The 18,416-nt window shown below is 43.5% G+C and overlaps 2 protein-coding genes across 2 annotated transcripts; one reads left to right on the top strand and one right to left on the bottom strand.

Moving 5' to 3' along the window:
* The first annotated feature begins 214 nt into the window (after positions 1–214).
* Positions 215–9,360, top strand: LOC120808322 (macoilin). The gene is made up of 11 exons (XM_040161162.2): positions 215–531; positions 1,793–1,934; positions 2,023–2,149; positions 2,304–2,427; positions 2,568–2,746; positions 3,146–3,608; positions 3,720–3,878; positions 4,528–4,698; positions 5,289–5,415; positions 6,115–6,289; positions 7,040–9,360. The coding sequence occupies exons 1-11, from the start codon at positions 455–457 to the stop codon at positions 7,228–7,230; spliced, it is 1,935 nt and encodes a 644-aa protein (XP_040017096.2). The 5' UTR covers positions 215–454; the 3' UTR covers positions 7,231–9,360.
* An 881-nt stretch (positions 9,361–10,241) lies between these two features.
* On the bottom strand, positions 10,242–17,661 carry nrbp1 (nuclear receptor binding protein 1). Its single transcript, XM_040161164.2, has 18 exons — positions 17,024–17,661; positions 16,473–16,728; positions 16,261–16,383; positions 15,457–15,558; positions 15,273–15,362; positions 15,122–15,162; positions 14,931–15,025; positions 14,699–14,782; positions 14,504–14,562; positions 14,270–14,368; positions 14,031–14,163; positions 13,448–13,538; positions 13,102–13,152; positions 12,745–12,880; positions 12,353–12,406; positions 12,172–12,235; positions 11,878–11,933; positions 10,242–11,782 (listed from the first exon to the last, which is right to left on the bottom strand). The coding sequence occupies exons 2-18, from the start codon at positions 16,698–16,700 to the stop codon at positions 11,687–11,689; spliced, it is 1,602 nt and encodes a 533-aa protein (XP_040017098.1). The 5' UTR covers positions 16,701–16,728; positions 17,024–17,661; the 3' UTR covers positions 10,242–11,686.
* Between the last annotated feature and the right edge of the window lie 755 nt (positions 17,662–18,416).

Genomic DNA, 18,416 nt, shown 5'->3' with positions numbered 1-18,416 from the left:
AATAGATCACTTTAAACACATGTAGATGGATCATGTCTGTGCCGGGAGAAGGTTTCCTCCTCGGGTGTGTTCCTCTTTTTTCCCCTCGTGGAAGCTTTACGGCCGGGGGAGCTTTTCTTATACATCACCCGAATGCGTTTCTCAATATCACCAAGAAATACGAAATAGTCACCAACACAACAGCGCGATGATAACCACCGCGTCGTTTTGCTCCCCTCCCGCGACGAACACGCGCAGGTGCAGCACCCACTGCGCATGCGCAGACGCGTCGGGAGCCCGGACGTCGCCAGACAGCATCATCAACGGGTCTGTAGCCGAGCATCCTTCCTCCACAACGAGAAGGATCTTCTTCCTTTTTTTATTTGTGCCTCCTGTTTTTTCTTTTCTTTTTTTTTTTTAAATTCTCTCCATCTCCGCCGCGTGGAAGCAGCGCGGAGGGAGCAGAAGCCATAAGATGAAGAAACGTTACGTGGACGCGAGCAGGCTGCGGAAAACGAAGAAAATGAAAATAACGGAGAGGCTGTCTGAGAGGTGGGTGACGTTAGCGCCGCTTTTGTTGTGGTGCCTCCGTCTTTGTGTGGATTCCATCCGTCGTCATCCGGGCTCACCTGTCTGCCGGGAGGCGTCCCCGCGTCCCCGCGGCTCGCGCGTTACGCGGTCACCGGTCCGGTGTCTGTGGGTCGCCGCCTCGGTTCGGGTTTATCCGCGCGGACGTGCGCGTGGAGAATGTCGTGCGAGTTACTTGCCCCGTTATTGTTTACAGAACAGACGGAGATCAGCATCCGTGCAAGTTAACGTCGGCCTGCTTCTCCTCGGCTTGTGGCATCTCTTCCCCCCCAAATTAGGCAAAATAATTCGTTCACTTGACGTTTTTTTTTTTTTAATGATTGTATTTTCCTTTGAGGCCAAACAGCTACTTTTGCAGAAAAACACAATTTGAAATCGCCCAGACAAGAGTCCTGATAAGAAAGCAAAAACCACTTCTTTTAATTGAATTGCTTAACATGAGTCAATTAAAACAGATCAGCCCATAAGATTATATGTGTATACAAACACTGACTTCTTTTGTTGTCATGAATTTGCAATAAAAAATATTTTTATATTACACCTACTGTATTTGGTAATAATTACACTAAGACCAATTAAATCTCCTCCATATCACCCTCCTGACTCCTCAACTTGTACCCTTAGTACAAGCAAATTTGAAGAATTGATGATGCATTAGTCCTTTTTTTGTCCCTCACTCTTTCGGACTAATCAAAGCGTTTTATTGTTGCGTATTGTATGAATATAAATGACCTGTGAGTTAAATTCAAATACGTTTCACATCAGACACATTAAAAGGGGACATTTAAAACTTCCATGTGCAATAGGATGCTGTGGTGCTCCCTCTCCCCCCCAGATGAAATATTGCCATGGTTACCAAACAAAGAAGGGGTGATGTGAATCCATCGACAAGCAGAACAAAGGAGGAAACCACAGCTCGTGCTTTTAGCCCGTGGCCGCCTGATGAAAAGAATTAGGGAGCAGTTATTGTTCTGTAGTGCCTCTACTTTAAAGGACTGACCGCAGTTTTAAGATGCAGCTGCTCAATTATCGGCCTAGCAACATGTAACAAATTTGTCTGGTATTGGCTTTTGTGTGTGTGTTAAATGTTTTGACTTGAGAGGCGTCTTTATGTGCCAGAATCAGAGCCTCGAATACAAATTGGTTTCACATTTATCGCGACTGGACACCCCCCTTGATGTGTTATGGATGCTAATAACAGCAATGCACTGTTGTCTGTTTGCAGTGCTTACACCTTCCTGAAGTTTATGATGATGTGGACGCTGGTGCTGCTGGCAGATTTCATGCTCGAAATCAGACTTGAGTACTTGTGGCCATGCTGGCTCTTCTTTGGGAGCGTGTACACCACGTTCCACTGCCACGGGCTGGTGAGCAACCTGCTGTGTGAATGATCGTAATCCCACACATTTAAAAAAATGCATTTTTTACTGAAACTTAATGTTGGTTTTTTTGCAGGTTATTTGTGTGGTTTTTGTCTGTGCCGCCTTCACTCTGGACATCTTTTGTTTAATTTTTGTGCCTTTGCACTGGCTGTTCTTTGTGGCGAGCACTTATGTGTTATTCAATTACATATGGCATACAGGTGAGTATTTGATTGTCCTTTACCATACACATGACAAAATGTGCTTTGTTTGTAGTGGATATGCACATTTTTTTTATGAGTTACTCACAATGCGATTGAATTATGAGTGATTTGATCGGATCAAGTACATCTGGTTACTTTTATCTGTCCGCAGAGAAGGGCATCTGTATATCGACGGTGTCCTTGTGGATTCTGCTCGTGTACACAGAGGCTTCGCTTCGACTCAAAGACCTTAAATCCTCTCACGCCAACTTGTCTCATTTTTTCGCTGCACACTGGTATGTTGATTTAACGCAAATCTTTCCTCCATTCATAAAAAATAATACACTTTCTTACATTAATTGATCTGTTTGATCATGTGTGATATCATGACTTCTTCTTCTAACTGTGCCTTTCCCCTTTTTGTATCCAAATCCAGCATTGGATATCCTGTAGTGTATTTGGGGTTTGATGCCACCTGCTACTTCACCAACATCTTCAAGCTGCGCATTCAGAAAGCTGTGCAGAGTGAGAATGACTTCCACATGCACCTCCTGCAGCATTCGCTCCCTCCGGGCCTGCAGGTTTACCCCAAGACTGGCACGGACGGCGGCGGCGGTAAGTTATCTTCACCATCTATTACTACACACACACACACACACACATCCGAGTTTGTGCGATCCCTTAAAGCAGTGGATCGCCACAACAACGGCACAAATGAAGAAATATCTGTCACTGGGCTTCGATGTTCCTATATTATCATAGTCCCCGTATGATGGTTTGACAGAAACTCCTGAACTGTTCATTCGTCAATGTATTATCGTCGCTTCAGTGAAATCTCACATTAAAAACTGTGAAAGTGTGAGGCAACTTTTAAGGTCAAAATCTTACACAAAGTGATGGAATTCTCACAATGCAAATACTTCCCTTTCCTCCAATCCAAGTGCAGCAAACTTTCCAACATCCCGGCAGCTAAGTTGAGATCACTTCACCCATTTTTTCTACCTGTACCCGCAGGCTCAAAATGGAAGATGAAGCCCGAGTCCACTCAGTATCAGTGTCAGAACGGCACGGCAGTGACCCACGATGAGGTGCACACGGCGGACTGCCTCCAGATCCGCAGCGAGGAGCGAGCGACGGAGAAGGGAACGCAGGAGACGAGGCCTGCCGAGCCGAACCGGCAGCCGCTGACCTCCAAACCCGGCGAGCCCAGGGACCTGCTCCAATGCGGGCCGGGGGGACCCGAGTCCCCCGCGGCCCCCGAAAACCTACCTCAAGACGAGCAAGGCGGCAAAGCCACGCGGACGGCTAAAAGCTCCTCGCCGAAAACCCGCGGAGGCGGCGCCAACACCCCTTCGCCGCCCGCGGCGAGGACGGAGAAGAAGCAGAGGTCCGGCTCCAGGACGTTCTGCCTCAACCAAGAGGCGGCGGAGAAGAGCGCCGCGGCCGCTTCGAATCACCACGCCGAGCAGATCATCAAGTAGGCCGCCGTCCACCAGTTTGAAATCAGGCCTGTGAGGGTGAAAATCAGAGCGAGAACGTCTCCCTCCCTCCCTCTCTCTCTCCCTCCCCCCCTGTGACCGTCCTTCAGGCAGGAGCAGGAGCTGAGGAGGCTGCGCGGCGAGCTGCAGGTGAGCAGGCAGAGCGAGCAGGAGCTGCGAAGTCACATCTGCAACCTGACCAACAGCGAGCGGAGCCTGAGACCAGAGGTGTCCCTGCTCCGGCAGTCCAACATGCTGCTCCAGAGCAAGTGAGTCATCCAGCAGACCCGCTGCCGAGAGCTGGTCTCTGGCACCTTCTGTGGGCGGTTTGACACATTACATCAGTCTATAAATAAAGAGAGACAAGGAGGATTGCATGCAGAAATGCTGCCAGGACGTTGGCTGTCTTTTGTTTGTAAGCTCATGGATTCCTCTTGGTTCTCATTTACGTTTCGGGGCTGCCAGTGACACAATCCATGGAACCCCTTGAGTCAATGTGCCGAGCATGAATTTGATCGCGCTAATCTAATCTAATTCCCCGTGTAATCGGCGCATTTCTCTCGTTGACTTTAAAATGTGGCTCCACAAATTTGCTCTGGGAAAACAGATTCATGCTCCATACTAGAGGCATAACAACGTGAAAAAACGGTCCTCTAAAGATTGATTTTGTTGCACAATCCATCCACTAACATGACCTATGAAAACATCTTCAAACACACGTCCGCCACCCAGAGGATTAAAATCTTGTCTGAGATGAGGATGTTCTGCAGATTTGGGATCAGCGGCAGCTCTTCAAATAAGACTCGCTTCAGATTTTGAAGCAATGGCGATCCCCTGCAGCCGCAAAGACTTTCTGGATGTGCTCCCGCTGAAGGCATTATGTAAAGTGAGCTTATTATTACTCTTTTTTCCATTCAGGATTCTGTGCCTGAGTAAAACCAAGCAGAGGGACAAACAGAGCAGCGCGATGCTGGAGAAGAAGACCAGAGCGGAAACGGAGGCCAGACTCTTTGTGGAGAAGCAGTTGGTTGAGCTTCAGGCTCAGAAACTGGAGGAAGCAGCCGTCGCAGCACGAAGTCTCACCAACAGGTAAATCCCGTCTGTCGCGCCTTTAAAAGGCCTCGTTATGGAAGTGGAGGCTTTTTTTGGCCGGGAAAGTGAAGCTGAATCTGTTAATTTTAAATAGACCAGTGGCCAAAACATTGGAGGAAAAACTGCGAGTTGCTCTTGTTTGCTTTCTTGCCAAAAGAGAGATAAGTGAGCCAGCTGCTGGTTGGCCTCTAGTCTTTGTGCTAAGCTAAGCTAGCATTCAATACAATGACTATTTACTAGTACTAATGGGATGTCCATATTTTATCTGTATCAGAATGCAGTAACCTTGTTTTCATCCTAATTACATAACACTGTAAATAGTTAGCATGCTAGCATGGGTGTCAATGTTCTCATCTAAGTCTTAGCAAGAAAGTCAATGGGTGTATTTTCCAAAATATTGAGCAATTGCTTTAATGCACACATTACATTTGCTTTGCATTTCATGTAACATTTAAGTTGTAATGTACAAACAGCAAATGAATGCAATTGAAATGTCATGTTTCTTTCTGTGTGAAGCTGGTCTTCATTTCCAGCAAAACCCGTCTCTTACTGCTCCAAACTGTTACTTTCTCCATCTCCTACACCAGGCAGGAACACTGTGAAACCCAAATGTTAAGGAAAAGAGTAAAAGATCTAGAGACAGAGTACAAACAACTACAGCTGGAGTGTCAAGTGAAAGAGAGTCGTGTGCTAGATCTAGAAAGTGATGTTGAGGTATCTTTTCACACTATTTTGGGAATGAGTTTAAATGTCTGTGGTCCAGTACTTGGTTGTCCTCAGTTTGGTCTTGTAGTTGTTGTTTTTTTTGCTGAGTTCATATTTTTGTCTGTAAATCTTTGTCTTTGTAAAAATCGATTAGAAAACTGAATTGTTCATCGGGACCTTTCAGTGCGTTATGTCGTTTTTGGCCTGCAGTCAACATATTGCACTTTGTCATCACAACCGTGTGCAGTGATATTGTGTGGTTGCTTTGTTGTCTTTGAATAAGTGTGTGAACATCGTTGTGATGTTTGGTAATTGATTTGATTTGCACACTCCACTCCATGAAGCATGCAAAAGCCCGGTCTTTCAAAAAAACATTGCACTGCTATAATAACGGTCACCTCCTTTAAAATGTTTAAAGTTCGATGCATGTACAGAAAGAATCATCCCTCAGCGAATGGAAAAGATTGCAGCTTTCATGTTTTTTGAATGGCTGGCCGATTCATCGTGGAAATGTTTGTCTCTCTTGGTGGTGCATTGGTTTCCTAAGTCAGTGAGCCGCAGCACGTCTTTGTGAAGGCTAACGAAACGTGGCCTTAATGAAATATCCCCCCCCCCAAAAAAAAAACAATACTTAAGAAACCAAAGCACGCGACCCCTGCGGTTGGTCACGGCCCGACGTTCTTACCTTCGATGTGTTTCCGCACTCAGGCTCTGGGAAAGTACCGCTGTGTGGAGAAAGAGACAGACATGCTGCTGTCCACTCTGTCGGCCATGCAGGAGAAGGCTCAACATCTGGAGTACAACCTGAGCGCCGAGACTCGCATCAAACTGGACCTGTTCTCCGCTCTGGGAGACGCACGCCGGCAGCTGGAGATTGCTCAAGGTTCCCGCTCTTTTTCCCTCGTGTGCTTTTAGTCCTTGTGCCAACTTCATTTTTAATGTGTGTGTGTGTTTGTTCTTGGGGCCGTGTTTGTGTCATTGTGGACGTGAAGTTTATTCTTCCCTTAATTGGTCAAATAAACTAATATTTTGCCACAACGCACGGCAGATTTTGCAACACAATTTCCCGCATGAATAAATTCCCACGTCATTTTTTTGACAATATTACTGCTCCTAAACTTGCCAAATAGGTGTAAGGGGGGCGTTGTGCAAAATGTGGACATATCAACTGCCATACCTGCTAAATGCTGTGTCCATTTGCGTAGTTGTGGCGTTATGCGAACAGAATGAATACAACTCTGTAAGGGTTTTTCTGAATTTTCTGAGATTTTTCCCTAATTCTTTTTTTGGGCCAGAAGTAATATTATTGTGAGTGATTTAGGGTCCTAAACCCTCTGCAGCCATAGAGCGCTGCAGGGAGGACATATTTTTGTATTTTTGCGATTGTTGTTATCGCACTTGTCGAAAAGCCAATGGGATTTTTCAATGGAGAAAATATTTTTTTATTCATCCCTGCTGGACTCAGTTAGCCAATCAGCACCCTGTCTGTTACTGTCTGAATTTACTTTTTAAACAATTAGTATTAAATAACCAGGGTGTAGCCTCGGTAAAAGTATTTGTTCATTTACGTGTTTTCAAATTTGAGTTTGACTTTATCCACGGCACTCACGGATGAACATGGTTTGTTTGGCAGATAAAGTGATGAGGCAGGACCGGGAGATCAGGCAGATGAAGCAGAAGATCGCGGAGGTGATGGCCGTCAGTCCCACAGTGTCCTACATGGCTCCTCGGCCTCCGGTCCCGCAGTATCTCACCAAGCTACTCAACTCTGAGCGCTACATGCTGAATCCACGAGCTCTGATGTACCAGTGTCTGAAGAAGTAAAGGACGACGGCGCCTTTCTCTGCTCCTCAGAACTTTAAGGTTCCCGGGGCGGATCTGGGTCGCAGAGCTGAAACGCCCCCCCTCCCACAAAGTCATCTACTTCCGGCCATGAGTGGAACCAGAACCTCCACAAGTCGAATGCCTTTTTTCTGCACTGACGGTGCTGACTTTACGTCGGGTGTGTTTCACTCCAAAATAACAAATCTGATATGCAGAGCTGCTCCTTAGGATACAGCAAAAAAAAAAACACCACGGTCGGGATCCAACAGAGAAAAAGCACAACATTTACCTGCAATTTACTTGCAATTCAGACCCTGAAGATTTGCCTAAATAGATGGTACCCGGATGTGTAAGTTCAAAATGTACTAGTAGATAAGTCGTGCTTCACTGCGGACCCACTGAACAACCCACCATAAAAGACCGGTTAACTCGCTACAACGTATTTGCTTGCATGACCGTAGAACCACACACAAAAATCATATTTTCAAAGTTTAAGTATTTTTCATGTGGATTTTGTGAAAACATTAGTTGGATTTCTTTCGGCTACAATCATCAGGATGTTGAATTAGAATATAAATGTTATAATATTATTAATGCCACTTTTCTTATCGATACTTTTTATTGGTTCAGTTATTTATTGATTTTCTCATTGGTTATTTTCCATTACAAAATTAATTATTTAATACATTATTTAAAAATACAATAAATTCAGAACGTGATAGGAATCACGATTGGATTGATCATATCTAAAATACAAAGAAATGTTTCTAGGGCAGCAACAAAATAACAAACAGCAAAGTCAGTTTATAAACTCAACAATCCCCTAATCAAAACCCTACACGGGCTACGGTTAAAATGTCTTATTTTTATTCTCGATCACTGGCAGGAATGGACCACCAAAAGTCCCAGCAGACAGATGTGGATGCCTCTGCTTTTCGTACGGTGACGAGTCAGATTGTCTATTGTGGTAAAGGTCTTTAAATAGTTACGATATCACAATGCAACAGATTTAGGCCCAATCGCATTGTTCAAAACCTCTGAAAGAACATCTCAATATGAATTATCAATGATCATAAATGATAATAATGAATTAACCCTAAAACCCTAATTATTGTGTTTATGACCTTGTTTATTTTGGGCACAAAATAAACCTCAAATACGAATTTAAAGTCCAAAAAATATTCTATTTACAAACAAAAAAACTTTCATATAGATATGAACTGACATCATCAAAACAATGCAAAGTATTTATGGAATTTATGTCTGTGTGGTAAGATCTAAAGTGTGTTTTTGGACCCTTGGTAGAGCTTCGGTTCACCGGCTGCTGTTTATTGGCGAGGCTTCCTGGCAGCAGGCCGGGAGTTCATGGCAACAACGAGCACTGGCGTTTAATCGTCGCCGTGGGAAGACGCCGCTAGAGAAGCTGGCACTTAGCAGCAATTATCTCTCTTTGTTAAACTAACCGCTACATCTGGCAGCTCCCGGCTGCGGGGGGACGGACCTCTGCAGAACAGAGGAAGTGGGACAAAAGCCCGCTGGATGGTTTGTTCTTCACGTGCGAGTCAGAAGCGGGACTTGTGAGCAACGAGGAACGTGGTTCACAAATTTAATTACTGTGCCTATATACATTACTTTCAAACGGGGAAGTAAAAACACAAAGTTAATGTGAACGAGTAATGTGTTTGAATTGAAGTGCTATGTACTGTTTTTGTATTGTTTTTTTGGTTTTGTTTTTACTCTGTAAAACTTTACACTGTACAGAATTGAAAGAAGAAAAAAAAACACGCAGCTGAAAAACACTCATGAACTGGATGTCGCCATTTTTGGTAGCTTTTTATTTTGAGTGTGTTTCTAGGGTGTTTTATATTAAAATATTTTTTAGTCTTGCTGTACCTTTATTATACCGCTGTAATTTTGTACGGCAATGTGTTTGTCAGCATGAAATGTGATTAATTCAACTGTCATTTGAGCACACATTGTGACTTTGTATGTACATGAATTACTTGTACAAGGGCTACAGTTTCTTAACATTTTGAACTAATAATGAATTCAAACAGTGATGCTCGGAGGGCACAGCTCATGCTCCTGACACACCACGATGGGTTTTTTTGTATAAATAATTGAAACAAATGAATTTTGTCTCGATTGGTTTCTGTCTTTTCATTATTTTACTTCATTTTTGACTTTTTCTTTCTGGGAAAACATTCTAGTGGTTTTCTTACACTTACATAATGCTGGTTCAAGGTAGAGCTTTCAATTCACATATGATGCTGGATAGTTTTATAATGCAACATATTGTAATTGTTATATATTTACACCCAAATCTGAATCGTTTAGTACTACAGTATTTCTCTGAAATATTTTAAAGATGTATTTATTCATCAGTCACATGACAGGCTTGTCTCTTTGCTTTAGAGTCCTAGAAAGTGGAAAGTTTGAGATTCTTGTGAAAAACGAAGCAGTAATAGAAAGGAAAAAAAACTGAAAGCAGTTTTTTTTAATATCCTAATTGTACAGAATTAAAAAGACCCACGTGGCTGAGAAACATGATTCTGTTAGACTTTCTTTAACATATTGCAGTAATATTGTGCGGCAATGTGTTAGTCAGCATGAAATGTGTTTAATTAAACTTGTATTTGGGGGGGCGCGCACACACACACACACACACACACACACACACACACACTTACATGAATGTACTGAGCTGCTTCAACAAAACAGTCCGTCTCAGATTAACTTTTTTTTCCATTTAACCCTCATTTTCTAAAGGTGTAAAAAGTATTTGCATCACGTTATTTGCCATTTCTTCAGTTTAAAACATTTTGTCCGTGTGCCCTGGTACTACACTCAGTTTGGACTTGACTGTATAATTCTTTTCCGGTTTTTAATAACACAATCAACATATTTATGATACCTTAAGGATGGGACCACTGCATTTATGTATGCAACAGAATACATTCCTTTAATCTTCTCCCACTTTCCTTGATCATGAAAATTCACACCAAACTGAATCCTGAAGTGTAGATATTTATTTCGGAGTGAAGTGAAAGGGGGTAAATGCATTGCAGTAATAGAGCACTGTGTCCAGCCTGGAGGGTATAAGATGGTTACCAGCAGAATCTTAGGCAGTTCCACTCTTCTATCTCAAAGTATCTACAGACCAAATAAAGTAATGTGACAGCACAGAGTGGACTCGATCACTCGATCACACGTGACGTGTCCAACAGGATATAAAAGTCTACAGAAGTGCAAACTATGATACTTCCTGAGCCAATATCTATATGGCAGGGGGGGTTCTAGCTCTGGTGTCACGCAGAATACGTTGGCAATGAAGAAGACAAAGGAGTCACGGGTCACATGATCGAAATATCCAGAACTATCTGACCCGCTGACGATTAAATGAGGGAAACCAGTTCCAGAAGCTCGTTGCACGCATCAGTTTTCATTCAGACACAGAAACTAAACCTCTTCAAAACCCGCACATGTGCCTTAAATGCGAAACCATCCCTCCGTGAATCTCACAGACCTCTCCGGTGCAACGAATGAGTCACTAAAGACGACCTTTGATTGATCCAGACGTAATCGATTGGTGCTGCAACGGGCTACTTGGAAAGCAGACGCTGCAGCAGCAGTCAACTGATCACGCCCTCTTTTTGAGGCAAAATAACAATCTAAAGAAAAGGTAGCAAACAAAAGCGTAGATTCAAACAACCACCGGTCTCAGTGCTGGGAGTGTTACAGTGCTCACAAGAAAAATACACAAATAAATAGTTGGATTTTTTTTTTTTTTTCTTTTTTTTAACTACAGCTCCTCAAATTGTGTTGGGCTGTGTTTAATTTTGAAGTAGTCGTGACGTATCTGTTGCATTACCAGCTTGATGCTTTGGAGAGTCTTTGACAGAAGGTAGGAAGATGCCCCACTCGCTGCTGAGGGGAGAGTTTAAAAAGAAACACAAGACTTCACCTAACACTGTGATACATACACTGCAGTATGCCGGGACCAAGATCATTTTTATATAGACAACTATTGAACACTTTTAAGTAAAACTTAAAAGAAAAAATACAATTTTAATACTGACTTAAGGAAAGTACTGCTGTCATGCAGCCTAATGCAGCTCAAGTCTTCCTTCACTACTTGAAAAGCTCAAAGACAGAAGTGCCAAGAAAGTGAAAACATTTGTAAATTCCTTTCAGTTTAGACTACGGTTACTTCTTTTAAAAAGAGAAGCAGATGGCTGTATTGGGTGAAAAAAGAAAGAACCAAAAAGCGACAACCACTTAGTGGCAGCTTTTCCTACCAAAAAAAAAAAACGGCTGCAAGATCTGCAACCAGAACAAGGCCTCCTCCTCCTCCTCCGTCCTCACAAAGCTTCCCTGCAAACTCAGAGGTGGAGCATAAAGCTAGTCCCGTTGTGGAGGACGAGGAGGGCTGACCGAAGGCCGAGTGAGTCCTCCGCTACGACGAGACTGTCACAGGATTGAGGGAACCGTTTCGGCTGTAGAACTTTGAGAAGGCCTCTTCCAGAACGGATGCGAGCCGCGGCTGATCGCCCTGAAAACGCAGGGGAGAGGGAGGTTGAACATCCTTCTTACAAAAGGAACCTCTGATAACCTGACGGATCCGGTCGGCAGGGGAAATCCACTCACCTCGCTGATGAAGCCCAGCTGAACGAGTTCCACAGCGAGCTCCTGCACGTTCTCATCTGAGCAGAAACGCATTGGGGCAAAGGTCAACATACAAGTCTTTGCTTTAAGTGTCTTATTCAAGTAAGATTAAAAAGGTGCAATGTAGGAGTTAGCCTGTGTTCTCACAGACTAAATTCATCTCCGTAATGCCTTTTACATCCTCACTTTAAACTACAGCAGTAAAGAAAATCAAATGTATGGGTATTTTTATGTGAACGTGGATCTTTCACATCAATGTGTTTGAATGATACTCACTTGGTAACAAATCACAGCTCAAGTGCCTGTTCAATTTATCTTCAAGTTTCAACAACAAGGTCAGCTGAAAGGAAAGTTCAGTAATTCATTTCTAGGGTCTAGAGAAATCAGAAAGCACTTTTATATATAAAGCAGTTATTTAAAGCAGAAACACAAGTTAGTCAGAGATAAAAAAACTTACATGATGCTTGCTGCCCTCGTCGACCGGCTCAATATTGCACTGCATCTGAACGACCTGTGAAGGAAAACTGCTTAATACACGACACCGACGTGTAGAATATAAACAGACCATTGAAGAACTAAATGCAAATCCAGACACCTGGACACTTTGCTTTCACAAATTAGAGTTGTTTAGGTATCTGAAAGGCCCCCGATAGGAACAAAACCCCCACCACGTGTGATTCACTACCTGATCCCGACGCCTGACGTTAGCATGTGCAAACTAGTACAGCACATCTGTGGTTAAACCCCCCATTTCCCCCTGATAATACATGACATCAGCAAAGAGCTACAGTGTGTTTACCCTGTATTACTTGGACTCGTCTCTGTGAGCATCCTCATGTCCGTTCTTACCTTCCTGGTCTCGAGTTCGGCGGGTTCGGGGGTGGGGGTTTTCACTGAGGGGGGCACAATGGGCGACTTGACCGCCTCTTGCTGAGGCTGTTGTGGACACGGCACGCCAAACGCAGTGAGAGGATAGATCCCATTCCTGTCACGGCAAGGAAAGGCATTCTTTCAAGAGGACTGCAAATAGTTTCAGGACGGGCAGGTCATGGTTTTAATATTATCTTTATTATAATGGATATATGATGCCCAACTTCAGGCTTTGCACGGATGCAAATACAAAGATTCTTCACTAGCGGGTGAGGAAATCGGTTTTCATCTTCCCCGCAACATCAAACTTGTAGATGCAGGTAGTTAGAATCTTACCTGACATCTTCCAGGAACTTGTCCAGCTCCAGGGCAGGAAACTGAGAGAGCCTGAAACAGGAGAAAAAACATTACTTAGTTATCAGGATGCAAATAAGACATTTATTTAACATTTTAGTAAAAGCAGAGCTGGGCAACATTTTCATTTTCAAGTTCATGTGGTCCATATTAAATGTAAACCACCAGCAGAGATCCATATATAAATAATAATAATAAAAGACAACCTTAAAAGCACAACCTTATTTTATATAAATATTCTATGGGTTTAAGAGTGATGCTATCCTGTTATCTCTACAGGTGTTAGTCAGCCTGAAGGTCAGCTTTGTCTGTTTTTTTTCAGACTTACTTCATCTGAACTCCGTCCTTGGCCTCAACAATCACCAAGTTCGGGTCCATGTTCTTCGTCATCTCCTCTAAAGCATTTTCTGGAATCATATCTACAGACACACAAAGGAGACGACAATCGGGATACAAGCGTTCAGACACGATGGTTGTTTTCCATTAGATAATTGTGAATGGCCACGGTGGGTTTTGTGACTTCAATTAAAGTAAAATAAACTGATTCTTTGGCGATGTAAAAAGTCCAATTTAACCTCATCGTCCTCTTTGGTTACCCGATACAGAGTTCTTGTTTTGGGACACTGTTGTCAACGTAAAACCCCTTCAAGCAAGGGGGACACAGTCAGAGGGCACGCCGAGATAAGAAAGAGTTTGACACGCAGAAATCAGGGTACGAGGACAGTCCTCGTAGTTCCGGGACACCGGGAGCAGGCGGTCATGTGACTCCGTCTCTTATTAGCACTTATTTGTAAATGGGCTTTTATGCATGTATAAAATAATAAGCCGTAAAATGTAAAAAAAGGAAATCATACTATTATATAATATTTGACTGACACCACGTGTGTGTGTATGTGTCCACTTTGACTCACGTTGGTGGCTAACGATGCAGTGTGCAGCCAGCAGCTTGAGTAAGGGCACCTCGAACAAGGCCTGGTGAAACAGCAGCTCTTTGGCTGTGGGTCGCTTGCTGGGGTCGACCTCCAGACACTTCTGGATAAATTCCTGAGAAAACGTGGGGTGAGAGAAAAACAACTGAAGGTTACAGATTTCTCTTCCCAAGAGCCGTCCGGACTTCAAATGCTCGCCTCTCCCTCGCTCGCTCACTAACCCTTTGCAGGGGGTCCTCTAGGAACTGAATGGCACTGTTTATGGCTTCTTGCGACACATAAGACGAATCTCCGTTACTCTGGATCTCCAACACAGCCATCTGAGGAAGTGAACGGAACAAGTCGATTCCCGTTTACATTCGCACTGATCGAGACCCAGAATCAGGCCAATTCCCCATAAACAAAAGGAGGGATTGTGTCACCAACTGGTCAGAGCAGACAAAGTCGCCTCTCACCTCTAAGGCGCACATCCCAAAGGAATAGATGTCCACAGCTGTGGTAACATTGGCAACAGCTGAAAGCAGAAGTAAGCTGATCAACATCCAAGAACTCTCTTGGATATATCTCTGTCTCTCGCATATTTAAAGATTTTTTTTAAGATGATGAGAGACAGTTTGACAAGTAACCTTTAATTACAATATTAACCGCACCTCCATATTCTGGAGCAAAGAAGTGAAGACTCTTCTGCTCTTCCCGGCAGGTTTTCACATGGTTATTGATTGTGTCAGGAGCAACTGAAATAAGAGTGGGAAAACCTCAATAACAACATTAATACAAGTAGTAGACCTAGTACTATCAATGCCACAGAGGTGGCATCTGTGGTATAGAAAAGTGAAATGAGGGACATAATACTGTCCTGATGTGATCTTAAATGACGTCTACCTGAGCCGATCTTGATGAGGCCGTTGTGCTGGATGAAGATGGTGTCACAGGTTAAGTTGCCGTGAATGATGGGAGGTTCACATGAGTGCAAGTAGCTGGAGACAAGAGAACCGAGGTTGAGTCAATAAAACAACTGCCACCACAGCTTTCCTTAGAACCGAGTAGCTCTCAAAGTTTTTCGTTGTACTTACCTGAGAGCAGAAAGTATTTGTGTGCACCAGCGCTTCCAGGCCTGTCAGAAATAAAAGTCAATTAAAAGAGGTGCCGTTTTTCTTTTGAACCCAACACGCTAAACAGGTTTCTTGTGTCTGCCGCTTTCGACTTGTCGGCAAACTTTCACACCTTTTCGTTCATGGTCTTGTGGTTTTTCTTTGTCTTTTTCAAAAACTGTTTGAGACTTCCTGAAGACATGTACTCAGTGATGAATATGACCTGCAGAGGAAATAAAAGCAAATAGATCAACACGAAAGTCATGACGCTCAACACCTTTTACATTAATTACAGCTATTTTTGAACAATCTCTCACCCTCGCTCTGTTCTCTTTGACATCAGCCCAGTATTTGTGGAACTTCACAATGTTTAAATGCTCCAGCTGAATCAGATTGTCAAAAACAGCTTTGACTTTTTCCTGTGAAAAGAACAAACAGGCCAGATTCAATCAAAATGCATATATAATGTACTATTTTTACAGTAACATATAACCGAACTTTGCATCTTCCATCCATGTTGTGAAATGTATTTTCCTGTTTTACTGCAATACATTTTTTTTTTAATCCAATCAAGTGAGCTCATTTTGTTTTCACAATATATTTGTTTTTAATTGCCTGGGCTTCTATTAGCCTGCAGGTCAGACAGGTGGTCAGACAGCCTTGTAAGAGAGAGCTCAAATGCCCCAAAATCCCCCAGCCATGAATGAGCATCTATAAATAGCAGCTCTGGCTCTAGTTTGCTACTCCATACAGGCTGTGAGCCTTTTACTTTGTAACTAGATAGTTTTAAAGGCTCCATCAATTTGAGACCAGCTTTTTCTTTCAGTCACATCCATATTGATCCGAAAAGCTGCCTGTGAACAGTTAACTGGAAACTAACAAGCCTATCTAGGTATCAAATACAGGAACATTGATTAAAACCAGCAGGCGTCTATGTTGTTATTGAGAACATATAAAATGTTTGTTTTTTTAAACACAATCCTTAAAACCTTGTATTCCTTGCAGGTGTATATATCATTGTCCTCTTGGCTATACAATCATCACAGTATTCATTAGGATACGGGTTATGCACATAACTGCGTCAGTCACAACTATCTCCGTCCACCAGGCATCGTAACTACCTCCTGTAGTTTGAAATTCTTCCTTTCTGAGAACATGACCTCATTCCACACCACTTCGACTCCTTCCTCGGTGTCCATGGCCAAGTAAGCATTATCGATCCCGGGGACGTTGCGTTGATTCACCTTTCGCGAATAAAACAAAACGATGCATTCAGGCTTTGTTTACACATTGGTGGAGGCAAACGTCAGCCCCGCGCGGACGCATCCTATACCTCTTCTCTGCGTTTCTGCCAGCGTCCACACGGGCTTTCCTCCAAAATCTCAGACTCATCCTCGCTCTCCTCCTCCTCGTCCTCCGTGGCAGCGGTGGCTGGAGGCTGGGTCACCATGGAGACAGGGGGGGACACGGAGGACACCGCTTGAGCCGTGGGCGCAGCAGCGACGGACTCTGCCTTGGCTTCCTGGGTGTCAGAGGCCTGCTTGTTCTCGCCCTCAGACATCTTCTTGCTCGTCAGGCCCAACAGCCAGCTGCGAGACAAGAGACGACAGAGACCAATGTCAATATCATAGTTCGCATCACTGCCTGTTGAGAGTGAGAAATGCATAAAGTGACAGATATTCCGGTGTCAGAAAGAGCTGCACAGCAATGTGTATAAAGTGGGCGAGTGTGTGTGGCTAACACAGCTACAGACAGTTTAATATAACCTCTGACACATAAAGCAAGCTAACGTTAAATAGTTCACTTGTTAGCTTAATTTGCGCTCGTCAACGAAAGGCCTGTTTACATTACATTACAAAATGTTAGTAGCAGTGCAACACATACGTTTTAGAGACGGGAGATGTAACGATGCCAGCTCTGGTGTAGCAATGCCCCCCGCAGAAGACCAGGCGCAGCTTCCTATTTGGGTACGTTAGCTTCGTTAGCTAAAAATCAGCAGTTTCTCGGTAGTTGCAGCTAGCTTGATTGGAGCTGCTAACGTTAGCTCCGCGGCTAAGGTGCGACCGGGTAGCTTCCGTCCACGGCCGTGACGCTAGACGTGTCGCTCAGCCGGCTTAACACGCCAGCAAGTACGCCGCTAGCGAGCGACGGTTTTCGCAGCTTTCAGCCGCTCGTTGCTTCTCAAGACTCCAGCTAATGTGGCTCTGAGAATTAGCCAATGCCCATGTGAGAGTAGCGTTAATTAAACTACACAATATAACAACGGCGCTGGTCCTAGACGCGTTCACCGGTTAACAACATCGCGGCAGTTCACAGATTCTCGACATGTGAAACAATGAGGTCAATAATGTCATTAACGTTATATCCTCGAACCACAACGGCTGGATGACTTTAAAAGCTAACGTTAGCTTGACATTTAGACAATTATGATGGCGACAACTGCAGATGCACGGAGAGCTCTGTTAGCCGAGCATGGTTGCCACATATGGTTTATTCCATCCCCCCTCTGCAGTGTTGAAAGTACAGCAGTAACTTTCTATCTCTCTCTCTCTCTATATATATATATATATATAGATATAGATATAGATATATATAGAAATACTCCTGCCTGAAGTTAACCAGGGGGAATCAAATCCAGAGATGTTAGAAATAAAACATACAAACAGCAACAACACATTATAGAAAAAGAAACAAATGCAGTTATAACAGAAGGTATTGTGAAGACATAGTCAGTATTTGCATTTTAAAAAGTCGGCATAAGGTATCTAGACAAGTATGTTAAAGTCTCAATTGTCTTTTTTTTAGCACTTTAAGGACTCATGTTCTTTCTTGCCTCGAAGGTTGTCTACTGTTTCCAAGATGAAAAAGGACCTTTCCTCTGAACATAATTGTTGTGGTTAGAATTGTGTGAACTAGGGACGCACCCTTGTGGTAACACAGACAACTATAAGTCAGCTAGGGTTATTAGGGTTGGTTATTTTGTGTGTATTCCTGGGCATATAATGCACCTAGTGTGCTTTGTGTGCTTAATTTGACTCACTGTCTCATTATTTCTGATTTACTGTGAGTTTCACCGTGTAACACAAAACTGCAAAATTTTGGTGAGCGGTCCTTCTATCCTCGCTGAACTTAAAATGCGGGTTTCTATCAAACCTGGCAATTCTGCCCTCATTGGCCTATTTGCTGTTGGCGTGGATTGACTGAGAATCTGACCAACTGAATGCTGAATTATGATTAAGGGTCGTCCAGTGAGCCACAACAGACTCTTAAAGGAAGT

The sequence above is a fragment of the Gasterosteus aculeatus genome, chromosome 18 (genome assembly GCF_964276395.1).
Source record: "Gasterosteus aculeatus chromosome 18, fGasAcu3.hap1.1, whole genome shotgun sequence".
Taxonomy (NCBI): domain Eukaryota; kingdom Metazoa; phylum Chordata; class Actinopteri; order Perciformes; family Gasterosteidae; genus Gasterosteus; species Gasterosteus aculeatus.
The sequence above is the reverse complement of the archived record's forward strand: the minus strand, read 5'-3'. Positions and strand labels throughout refer to the sequence as shown.

What these genes read in the sequence shown, in the direction of transcription:
- LOC120808322 (XM_040161162.2), top strand. Translation starts at nt 455, where the DNA reads ATGAAGAAACGTTACGTGGACGCGAGCAGGCTGCGGAAAACGAAGAAA. An exon ending in CGTTCCACTGCCACGGGCTG is followed by an intron (nt 1,935 to 2,022) that starts GTGAGCAACCTG and finishes GTTTTTTTGCAG; the next exon opens with GTTATTTGTGTGGTTTTTGT. An exon ending in AACATGCTGCTCCAGAGCAA is followed by an intron (nt 3,879 to 4,527) that starts GTGAGTCATCCA and finishes TTTTCCATTCAG; the next exon opens with GATTCTGTGCCTGAGTAAAA.
- nrbp1 (XM_040161164.2), bottom strand. Translation starts at nt 16,700, where the DNA reads ATGTCTGAGGGCGAGAACAAGCAGGCCTCTGACACCCAGGAAGCCAAG. An exon ending in AGAATTTCAAACTACAGGAG is followed by an intron (nt 15,559 to 16,260) that starts GTAGTTACGATG and finishes TTCTTTTCACAG; the next exon opens with GAAAAAGTCAAAGCTGTTTT. An exon ending in TCAAAGAGAACAGAGCGAGG is followed by an intron (nt 15,363 to 15,456) that starts GTGAGAGATTGT and finishes TTTCCTCTGCAG; the next exon opens with GTCATATTCATCACTGAGTA.